Source organism: Bidens hawaiensis, unplaced genomic scaffold (assembly GCF_021521415.1).
Source record: "Bidens hawaiensis isolate Kalapana, Puna unplaced genomic scaffold, B.hawaiensis_p1.1 tig00040145_1, whole genome shotgun sequence".
Classification (NCBI taxonomy): Eukaryota; Viridiplantae; Streptophyta; class Magnoliopsida; order Asterales; family Asteraceae; genus Bidens; species Bidens hawaiensis.
This window is the reverse complement of record NW_027497086.1, coordinates 89,776-101,954: the sequence shown is the minus strand read 5'-3', so window position 1 is coordinate 101,954 and position 12,179 is coordinate 89,776. Positions and strand designations below refer to the sequence as shown.

Sequence of the window (12,179 nt, the reverse complement as noted above, 5' to 3'; positions counted from 1 at the left end):
AGCTCGATTTACCGCAAGAACTTAACGGTGTTCATCCCACCTTTCATGTCTCAAACCTCAAAAAGTGTTTAGCCGAAGGTAATCTCCATATACCTCTCGACGAAGTACGTATCGATGAAACCTTGCAATTGATCGAAAAACCCGATGAAATCATGGACCGCAATGAGAAAGGAACCAAACGTAGCCGCATTCGTTTAGTTAACGTCCGTTGGAAAAAACGGCGTGGTGCTGAATTTACTTGGGAATGAGAAGACGAGATGAAGGAAAAGTACCCGCACTTATTTATTACGGAATCTTATTAATTTCGGGACGAAATTTCCTAAAGTATGGAAGACTGTAACATCCGTCATTTTCGGTCTTTTTTTGTATTTGTATTTGTATCAAAACCCGACCCGATTTGTAAACCAAATCTTTCACTAATATAAAATATTGGATTTTTATGTTTCATAATCATCTCTTACTTTTTGGATTTGTTACTAGTTTGTATTATTTGAGTTGTTTAAACCTTTTTTTTTTTAAGAAAAACACATGCAAGTATTGATATAAAACAAGGAAAACAGGTTTGACTCCTTCCCTATATAAACAACCCCATCCCCTTCATTTCTTCTTGCTCATTCATCTTCTTTCTCTCTCAAACTAAGAACACTATCTCTAACCTTCAAGGTTCATAATTATCAAACAACAACCTTCTTTAATTTTTGTTTTATAACTTACTAATTCATATCTTGTGGTACAACATATATATAATACGCACCCCTTGTTTCCTTCGGCTTTCATCTTCTTCGGGAGGTGATATGCTACAAGGCAAGGCTTCATGGAGGACTCTTTGTAGTTCTTGATTATACTATTTTCCTTTAATGCTTTACTAGTCTTGTTTATATTGTAAGTAGTTTAGTGTTTCTAATTCATGTTTAAAGAGTTCCATGGTGTTGGGTATGAAGTCACTAGTCTCGGTTTTATCCCGAGATTAGAACCGAATCAAGACCGAACCAAGACCAGACTCTTGTTTATTACTCTTGTTTACTAGTTTTGTTTTAAATAGTTTTGTTTACTAGTTTTGTTTTAAATAGTTAAATAAACATGTTTATGTAATATTGGAATATTATAACTACTAAAACCATTTTTATAGTTCTATGGTATTTGGGTATGTGGCAACCATCCTCGGTATCATTCCGAGTCAAGGACCGAACCAAGACCGAACTAAACCGAGTTCATTTGCTTAAGACACAAAAGTGTGTTTTTGACCACCGAAACTCATCTTTTCTTCGAAAATGTATTTTAAAATAATTTTAAGTATTTTAGAAACTTACTTGGTGTGTCAGGATCCAACTTGATCTTATAACAAGTTTGGACCGATGAAACCAAATACTCACCTAACAGACGTTAAGGTTCACCACAACAGAACTATATACTTGGTTAAGTCTTTTGATTAATTGAGCAAAACATTTTGGAAAGTTAACTTTGAGTTTAGTTAATTATCTAGACCCAAATTAACAAATCCGAACACTCGATTAAAACCTTGTTTTGGTATTCATATACCCAAGGGTTTTGCAATAATGCATTATAACCCACATAAGTTACTTAACATAGGTTGAGTACTAAATATGAATGAAATACCAAGACCCCGGTTTCGAGTAAACTTACTTTTTAGAACATGTCTTTAATTTCCCAAATATTTACATTTTTAAACCATAAACTTCATTTATTTACTTTGCTTGTCATATTTTACTTTAAACCCTTCTAAGACTACCTACTAACTTAAGACACATTTAATCTAGGTCTTGCTCGTTAAACCCGATCTCCGATTATTCACGAATCAATCTTTCAAGTTACTTAGTTAACGTGAGTACATTTCATCCCCTGTTTGCACTTTTATCTTTTGGGAGTAACATGCATACTTATTCAAACAAAAGTGATTTATCATACTCAATTCTCAAACCACAAACTTTAGGGTGTATGATGCTAGAATACTTGCTCTTTTGTGTGTTATATGTCTCATATGCTTTACTTGCGCGAGTGTTTATTTTTACGTTGTTGTTGAGCCTCATTAAGTATGATCATACGCTCCCCTAACTACTTAGCCTTGTGCTAGTAGAATAGGGTCTCATTATCCGAGTATGTCGGTTGTTACCGAGTAGAAAGGATCCTCATTTACATATGTTTTATATGCCACGATTGATGCTTTTATTTATAGTCTCATATACGTTTGTGGATTTCGCTCATATTATATATACTCAAAACTATGAAATTGCTCACCAACATACGTGTTGATAAATGTTATTTTATGCATTGTTACAGGTTTGATTATTACTTGAGTTGGAGTTCGAAGACGTCATTTATTTGATACCGCTAGGTTATTAGAAGAATGAACAATATCTATTTTTTATATTTTGTTGTTTATTTATATGAACAATATGTGTTACTTTGATGATTGAATGAAATTAATGAGTTGATTAAATATTGTCACTTTAATAGTGTCTTGTGTTCTTGGGCAATCCGTTTCACCCCGGCATGTTCCGTCGCCTTTGGTCGGGGTGTTATATAACCGAAGGAGCGGTCAAGTCAAGGAAGAAACTAATGTCTAGAGCATTGATGTTTCGAACTCTACCAAAAGACGTATAGCACTTTAAGTGGCTAAGAATGCGTGGGAAGCGCTTCGTGTATGATATTTGGGAGGCGATAGAGTTCAAAATCCAAGACAACAGATCCTTAGAGCCGAACTAGTTATGTAAAAGATGAACGGAAGTGAAATAAACGAGAAATTAAAGGACAACTTAGTGGAATTGCTACAAAGTTCAAGAGCCTCGGGTCAAGCTTAAAAGACAAGGTGGTGGTGATCAGAAAGTTACTCAATTCGGTTCCAAGGACGTATTTGCAAATTGAGGCTTACATTGAGCAATATTTAAAAATACAAAGTATGCTAATTGAGGAAACAATTGGAAGATTGAAGGCTTATGAATAGAATCAAAGTTCATGATAAAAAGAAAAAAAGAGAAAAGCATATCATAGTAATTTGTTGCGTTTGAGAGATGTTACACAAAGAAGATAACGAATGGTGAATATGATCTTGATTAAAATGGACGAAGACGAGACATTGAGAACCGGAGAAGAGGTAGAGATCATCGTCCAGGAGGCCAGTTCCAACAAATATTTTCTAAATTAATTAACACCAAATAAAAAGAAATAGTCATTTATACAGCAGCATTATTGTAGCTTAAAGAACATTGTGATGTTTGTAACAAAGGATGCCAGTATTTTCATTTTAAGCTTTTTATTATTTTGAATGGCCAACTTACACTCAAAATATTCAAAAAGCTTCGTTGTCCAAAATTTGGTTCTTATGAGTCAAGTTTCTTTGCTGGTCATCTCAACTTGAACGAGCCTTTTTAATTTGGTGTCCAGAAACCAGTTGACATCTCAGTTGCAGCCGGGAACGTACTAGATACTGGCACAAGGCAAAGACCTATACACTCCTTAAGTCTTGTTTGTGTTCTTCATCTTTCGCTTTATCAAGTCCATGAATCTACGAAATATAATTAATATAGTGTCAATAATATTAGAGGCGTGTGTATACTGTTTAACTTGTGACATATACACACACAAATATTTGAATTAGAATAAAAATGTGTGATTTAAAGATGGATCGGAGAAGAGCGTTACCGGCTGAAGTTGATTTGTAGCTCCTTTCATGTTGGGTGCACTTATTAGAAAAATAGGAGATCCGTCATTTGAAATGGCGGATGTCAACAAAAAGTAGGTCATGTCAGATCTTGTCTGGTGAGGTGGACGATTACTATGTGTTCCGCCATTTCAAATGGCGGATCACGAATTTTTTATTCGTTTTGAAATGGCGGATGTCAGTTTTGGTGATCCGTCACTTTGACTGGCTTGTCACAATTTCCAAAGTAGGCTACCCCTACGTGTAAAAGTGTATTTTGATGGACATCCGCAATTTGAAATGAAAGATGTCATCTTGACATCCGCCATTTCAAATGGCGGTTGTGAATAGTGTTTTTCTGATTGATTTGACAACACACCAGTTCCTTTACTTTTCATTATTCACTTATTTTCTAATATAAAAACATTTTTATTATTCAATTATTCACTTATTTACTTTTTATTGTCCATGCAGCCTTTTCTCCAAATGGTGTGACTTTCGGCATTAAGTGGATGCTCCATGGCTAACTCCAAAGCCATTTTCTTAAAACCAGATTTTCCCAAAACGAGACTGAGTTTGTGCAGTTTGACACGCATGAAATGCTTGCATGGCTCAGGGTTCGGTGTTTTATCGCACCACCAGTTCACGTATTTACTTTGCCATTTGTCTGTTGGTGTTGTGTTTGTGAGATGTATGGTATATTGTGAGACTATTTATAAGGTTTCAATATACGAATTATTTATTTTGACAAAGTTGACATTTGACAATGTCACCAGTTCTAATACTAGATGTGGATGTTAGAAGAATGATTCTCCAAACTATTTCTTGGTGGTGTTTAATTGGATACATGAGTTTTTTACGTTTATTAATGTTACACATATAATGATTAAACTAATATAGTCACTAAACAAAGATTAAACTAATAAAAACTTTTTATTATTCAATTATTCACTTATTTACTTTTTATTATTTTAAAAAAATATTTTTATATTAGAAAATAAGTGAATAATAAAAAGTAAAGGAACTGGTGTGTTATCAAATCACTCAGAAAAACACTATTCACATCCGCCATTCATGTCAAGATGATATCTTCCATTTCAAATGGCGGATGTCCATCAAAATACACTTTTACACATAGGGGTAGCCTACTTTAGAAATTGTGACATGCCAGTCAAAGTGACGGATCACCAAAACTGACATCCGCCATTTCAAATGGCGGAACACGAATAAAAAATTTGTGATCCGCCATTTGAAATGGCGGAACACATGGTAATCGTCCACCTCACCAGACAAGATTTGGCATGACCTACTTGTTTGTTGACATCAGCCATTTCAAACGACGGATCTCCTATTTTTCTAATAAAACTTTTCTCTCTCCTAAAATCCATTTTATCATTTAAGTTTTTGTTATTTCAAAAATTTTTTCTTTACGTTGACTTGATCATGCAAAAGCTTGATGTATTCAATGGCTTCATGAAGCACAGATGCAGTATCAGTCTATAATATATATATGGTTAATTAACTCAACAACATAATTAAGCAAGCATCAAGCGTTTTGAAGGAAGGTAATAAAATACAAGAATAAATGAGTGAAAAGGATTACAAATCGGATCTGATCCAAATTCGGAACTCGTCCCTCTATCTCATCCACTTTCTAAACTCTAATCACAGCTTAAACTATGAATTTTCAAAAGTCAAAAACCAAAACTGAAATAAAACGTCTTTGAACATCAATGATCTTCAAATAGATCAAAAAATAATTATTTAATCAATGGAATTGATGTGTAAGAGGCTTTAGAATCATGAGTCGATTATGAATTAGCAGAATAATACATTTAATTGAGCCCTGATTAAGGTTCATGTTTAAACGTTATGCACGACTTTAAACGTTTTGAGCAAAAAAGTCCATAACCAAAAGTTTAAAATTTCAAGCCAAAACCCTACCCTTAAACATTCAAATGTTAAGCCTTCAAACGCTTAAGGTTAAAAATTTAAGTGTTCAGGCAAAAAAGAAAAATAAATAAATAAATAAACTTTCAAGCAAAAAACTTAAACGTTCAGGTTACAACCAATCACTCAAAACTCAAAATTGATCGACTAAATATTCAAATTGATGATTAATTGAATCAGTTTAAAAGATTAACCAATCAATTAACTTCAATTCCAATTCTTATAAAAAAAATGAACCTGTGAAACGGGAGTGGCGTTCATGATTTTACTGCGAGAGTTGTCGGACCATCGTTGTCGAATCAGGGGATGGTGAAGGAGGTGTGTTGATGCCTCCGAGTGGTGGTGGAGATGGCTTGAGGAAGAGCGACTGTGACGAGGCATATGAGTGTACCGTGTGATTTAGGATTTCTGAAATCAAGGTTTCTACGTACTCGCGTACGTAATGTACGATAATGGATTATTGTATTTGTCCTTTATCTATATATGTTTATTCGAATTGCATTTCATCCCTAAGTCAACTACACAACATCATAAGAAAAGATCATGATTCACAAAAGCCCCGTTTTTTATGCCTTCTACAGACCATAGATGCCAACATTCTATACAAAAGATAATACCATGATCGGACCGTGCGTCAACCGTATATACTAACTTGACTACCAAGGATCGGTAAAGAGTTTAAGTTTAGACAAGTTACGATAACTAGTCGTTCAAAATCTATAAAATTTCGCAAAAATATGGCCAATATATATTATATGTTAGACTTGAGCATATAACCCGGTTCCAGACCTGACCTGGAACCGGACCTAGCCGTTGTACTCGACTCGCTTGTACAAACCACGTCTACCAACTCAAAACTCCGCCCCGACCATACCTAGAATGATTCCTACCTGGCAGGTTCTTAACTTGTTGACCAAACTCGGATGTGCTTCCTACGCGGTTTTGGTTTCAGATATAGATGCACAAATGTAACATCCTACTTTTGGTTATAATAATAAAATAAATTTCGTCTATTTTATAGTGGGTCGTTATCGGTTTAGATAATTAGACTATGAGTTGGGCTAGTGTTGGGTTAAATGAATATGGGTTATGGACTTGGGTATGAAATAAAGAAGGAAAGACCATGGGCTAAGCCCATGATCCATAAATATATAAACCTTTAATACCCAATTTTCATTCATTTACACATATTCCATACACCTCTCAAACACACACTTAAGCTCTCTCTCTCTCCCTAGCCTCTCTCTAGCCGAAATCACCAAGGAAAACTGATCCCGATCCAAGGTAATGATACTATGATCTTGTATGAGCTTTAACCAATAGATATAGTCACGAAACGACGAGTCGACACCGTTAAACCGTTTAAGTCACGAGATCCGGGTGGATTCGGGTATAAACCGAACCTAAGATGAGCTTAGGGATCACCCTAGCTCAGATTTGGATCGAACGGGGCGAAAAACAGTGAAAAAACGAGTCTAAACTCGTTTTTCAGCGAATCCGAGGCTTTCAGGCGGCGGTGCCGGAAAGGCGGCGCCGTAAAAGTTAATACGAGGTTAAGGATGTCATGGAATGTTTTGACATTCCCTGACCTAGCCCTAATTCGCTAAGGGAAGTCAATGAATTAGAGGTAATTCGTGAACGAAGAGTTAATGAATTAGAAGCATTTCGTCAGGCAATTCGCTAAGAAAGTTAACGAACTAGATCTCAATTCGTATGGACCATTCGTTAATAGGAATAACGAATTAGAAGGTCCAATTCGCTACTTGGACCGGTTCGCTATACGGACTGATTCGCTAAGGGCCCAGTTCGTTATAAGTCCAATTCGTTTAATTAACCAGTTCGTTAAAGGTTTCAATTCGTTACCAGTTCGCTAGGATAAGTAACGAAACAGATGTTTAGCAAAATTACAGAATGGTCCCCGGACTTAGAAAAGAAGGATTTAATTACAAAGAAGCCCTTGAACTTTCAAGTAGCAAATTATTTAATGATTCAAAATCCTAATGGAAAATGTGTTAAGACAGTTAATGAAAATAAATTTTTTCCAAGCTGACCTGGCAGCTTAACCCCAGCCAAGGGTCTGCCCCTTGGACCCCGCTAGGGGCTGCCGCCCATAGAACCCCGCTGCCAGGGGCGCTGCCCCCGGACCCCCGTTCGTTAAGGGTAATAATTAAACTAGAAAGACGATATGTGTAGTGATAATTTATTGATACGTATAATTATTATACAGTTAGTCGTGCACAGCTCAAGAAGGGGATAACCATAAACGGTGAACGCAACCGCATTGAGGTGAGTTTCTAGCCCCACTTCCTTGTTATGTTTTCGGGGCTGTGTGCATACTCGATGTGATAGTCAATATACTTACCTTAGGTGGTAAGTGTATGCCTTGTATGATTTATGTATGACGATTGCTTGAAGGTGCGTGAACGATCTTCGGATATTGCATGTTTCGTCAAGTGTTAGTTAAAGGTATGATTGATATGTATGATGTATGAATGACGTATGTATGAAATGTTGATGGTACGTTAACGCTCTTCGAAGATTGCATATATTGTCAAGGAAAGTATGTAAACGACAGGTATGTTATAGTAGCAAGAAAGTAGGGAACTGACCCTAATAATGTCGGCGAATGAAGGGAACCGACCCTAACAGTATCGTCGAATGTAGGGAACCGACCCTAATAATATCGGCGAACGTAGGGAACCGACCCTAATAATATCGGCGAAGGTTATAGGGCGGAAATGCTCTTTAAAACGTATATGTATGAATGAAAGTATGTAAGTAAGTACGAAAGAAAGAATGAAAGTACGTATGTAAGTAAGTGTGTAAAAGATATGAAGGTATGTACCTCCTGGTGCATATGCTAGTATGTGAATGTATTGTATGTCGTCTGATTAACTAGAACTCACTCAGCGTAGCTGACTTTTAGTATGCACGCAGGTGAGTAGAATAAGGCAACTTGCTTGAGGGGAAACACATGGCATGGATTTGAAGACACTGGCATCTCAATGAAGTGTTATGTTATGATGTTTTAAAAGACAATGTTTTATGTTTAAATAATTTGAACGCCCATTAAGACGGGAAAGGATGGTTATATAATATAATGGTTTGAATGTTTTAATATTCCGCGAATGTTTTTATTAACTCTGATATTATGAACTGCGTTTATGAGTAAAATCCAACGTTAAAGTGAGGCACCGATAATGGGGCCTTACAACAAACCTGGTATTTTTAACGCCCAGAAGTGGGTAGGAACTTGTTCCGGATATGGCCAAGTCAAAACCAAGTCAAAACCAAGTCAGTAGGAACATGTTCCCGGTATAGTCGGGTATTTGACAGAGTTTTTTCGAGTTTCGGGTAGGGTCGACGAGTCCGGGGAGAAATCATATACTAGGTCATGCTTGCGGGTCGGGTTAGGATAGAACTGGTTACACAAGTCAGGTACACCAGGTCAGGTCTGAAATAAGGTATTAATTTCGGAAAAAAGAAACCTGTTTTGTGCAACTCTATTATATTATGTAGTCCAACAACTTTGGGCTTTAAGTAGTAATATAAGCCCAAATATGAAGTCCAAGTCAAGTCATGGTCAATTAAAATATCAGTAGATTCTTTCTTTATTTCCTCATCACCCTTATCATTTTCATTTCATTCCATTCATACACGTAATCCAATGGCTACTCTCAATTTCTCCCTCTTCTTTAAAACCCTAACCCCCAAATCCACAAAATCCACCTCAATCTCAAAATCAAAACCCTTTTCGTTCATCAATTTCACTCAACCCATACCCAATTTGAACCGGGTTCGGACCCTGCAACCAAAGGCCGCAGCAGTCGATGGGGATTACTCGTCAAAGAGAAGCAGCAGCAGTGAACCCAGAGAGACGATTATGCTACCCGGGTGTGATTATAATCATTGGTTGATTGTAATGGAGTTCCCCAAAGACCCGGCCCCGACCCGGGAACAGATGATTGAGACTTATCTTAATACTCTTGCTACGGTTCTTGGAAGGTTTGGGTTTTAATTGTTATTATTATTAGTTTTGTGTTTTGAAAGTGTTGATTAATGTGGGGGTAGTGGTTGAATATTGTGTTTTATGTTTTGATGGTTTAATTTTACTCGGTTTATGGTGGTCTGTGTTTGTGTAACTTTGGATGCACAGAAGGTGTTTGTGTTTATGTCTAAGTGGTAACCATGTTGGTTTTTGAGGTTTTGGATTTGCCATTTAGGCTTGAAAATTTTGGTCCTGACAAAAAAAGTTGCCATTTAGGCTTGGAAGGTTTGGGTTTTTAATTATTTCTGTATAATTTTTATGTTTTGAAAGTGTTATACTGTTGATTAATATGTGGTTATTGGTTGAATGAAGCGTTTATGTTTCGGATAGTTTAATTTTAGTAGGCTTATGGTGGTGTATATATGTATAAGATTGGATGCACAGAAGGTGTTTGTGTTTATGTCTTACTGGTAGGGGTGTGCATGGGTTTGGTTGGTTTGGGTTTGGGCTAAAACCAAACCGTTCAGTTTCGGTTTTTCCTGTGTTTTGTTTGGTATCTGTTTTTTCAGTTTGTCATTTAGGCTTAATATTTTTGGGTTTAATTTTTTTGTTAGTTAATAAGTAATTGCTTATTATATATTTGGGCTTAAATATTTGTTCTATACCATATATTAAACTATTGTAAGTTACTTTAAAATAGAAAATAGAAAATAAAAAATAATCTATAAGTATGGTTCGGTTTGGTTTTCTCGGGCTTAGTTACACACAAAACCTAAACTGAAAGTTTGGTTGTTACGAAAACATAAAACCAAACCGTCGTTATTTGTTTCGGTTCGGTTATTTCGTTTTGTTTTTCCGGTTTTATGCACACCTCTACTAGCTAGATTTTTTTTATCTACATGTTCATTAACCCTGTTTTGTAACTGTTGGTGGGTCATATTTTTTTCAGTTTGTCGTTTGTTATAGTCATGTATGAAATAACTGAAACAACCAAACCAAATTGTCATCAAAATTCCGCCTTTTATATTCTTTATAAACAATTGTGATAACATTGTTTCAGTATTGAAGAAGCAAAAAAGAACATGTATGCTTTTAGCACCACAACATACACAGGATTCCAGTGCACAGTATCTGAAGAGACTTCTGAAAAATTCAAGGGTAAGTGGCCAATTAGCAACACATTTAATAATAATAATATCAGAATCGGTGTTGTAAAACTCGCCGGGCGCTAGTTGGGCGGTGGGGTTCCGACTAGTGAATTGGGTTTCATCGGATTGAAATTTTTTATGTAATTTTTCAAACTTACATATATATATATATATATATACACACACACATACATATACAAAAAGTTTAAAATTTATATTGAAATACTTTAAAAAATTTGACCAATTTTGACTGCCTTTGACCGATTACTAATTTTAGTGAGTAATCAGCGATTAGTCTCCGCCTAGAACCGATTTCTATAATACTGTTCAACATTAACAAGAACTTCTAGTTATCGACTGGCCTGTTATGTTGTAGGATTACCTGGAGTGCTTTGGGTTCTGCCTGATTCTTACATAGATGTGAAGAACAAAGACTACGGAGGTTATTTTATTTCTAGAAAAATGAACATGGTATTTGATTTATAGTTTGGCGTATTGATTGTTTATTTATAATGTTTTAGGTGACAAGTATGTAAACGGGGAGATCATTCCTTGCCAGTATCTGACTTACCAACCAAAGCCGAAAAAGCAGTCTAAATACGAGAGTAAAAGGTATGTAAGACAGAGAGACGGCCCGCCGCCCGAGCAGAGAAGACCAAAGCAAGAGGCTGCTTCTTCTGAATGAATGACACTCAACACGGTAACATTTGTTTTATAATATAGATTTTGTAATCATACTTATAACCCTAATACTGTAAGTGTGTTTTGCAGGCTGGCAACGATTAGCTTTAAGAGAATGAAAGAAAGAAAAGATTTGAATGAAACGGGTGAAAACTGTACCTGAAATTGATTGTTAATTTAGAGCTAGCTAGAATATATTATGTATTATTATCTTGAATTAGCCCGATTAATTGCATGAATGTTTCAGCAGACAGGGATTTTGAAAGTATGCGTGGTTTTGAATCATCTATGTTCTGCAAGTTATGATGCTCGTCATTAATCGTACAGTTAAATGTGTGATCTTACTTTAAATTCTAGGCTAGTTGCATACAAGTTGTATACTGGTCTTTATTGATATAGATTATGATTAATGTGGTTTGTTCTGGTTAATCTTGTATTTGACGGTTAGGATTTAGCCTAGAGCACGACCCTGGATCGTTAGGCTATGATACCACTTGTTATAGCATAGACAAGTGAATCAAGAACACTAAACACGATATTGCGTAAAACGTTTATGCGATTCTTTTTTGTTAATAATAAACAAGAACAAAATTGATACTACTCACTAAAGATAAAACTTTTGATGCGTTTATATAACATCCATAATTCTAATCCTACTCAAACTAGAAAACATAATTAACCTAAACTTCTAATTTTATTTAATAATAAGATAACTATGATACCAAGTTATTCAACTTGGTTCATGAAATTTGGA

The 12,179-nt window shown here is 35.6% G+C and overlaps 1 protein-coding gene across 1 annotated transcript; it reads left to right on the top strand.

Moving 5' to 3' along the window:
* The first annotated feature begins 9,275 nt into the window (after positions 1-9,275).
* LOC143591902 (DAG protein, chloroplastic-like) lies at positions 9,276-11,928 on the top strand. The gene is made up of 5 exons (XM_077071963.1): positions 9,276-9,613; positions 10,657-10,754; positions 11,121-11,186; positions 11,266-11,444; positions 11,516-11,928. The coding sequence occupies exons 1-4, from the start codon at positions 9,276-9,278 to the stop codon at positions 11,427-11,429; spliced, it is 666 nt and encodes a 221-aa protein (XP_076928078.1). The 3' UTR covers positions 11,430-11,444; positions 11,516-11,928.
* Positions 11,929-12,179: the final 251 nt, after the last annotated feature.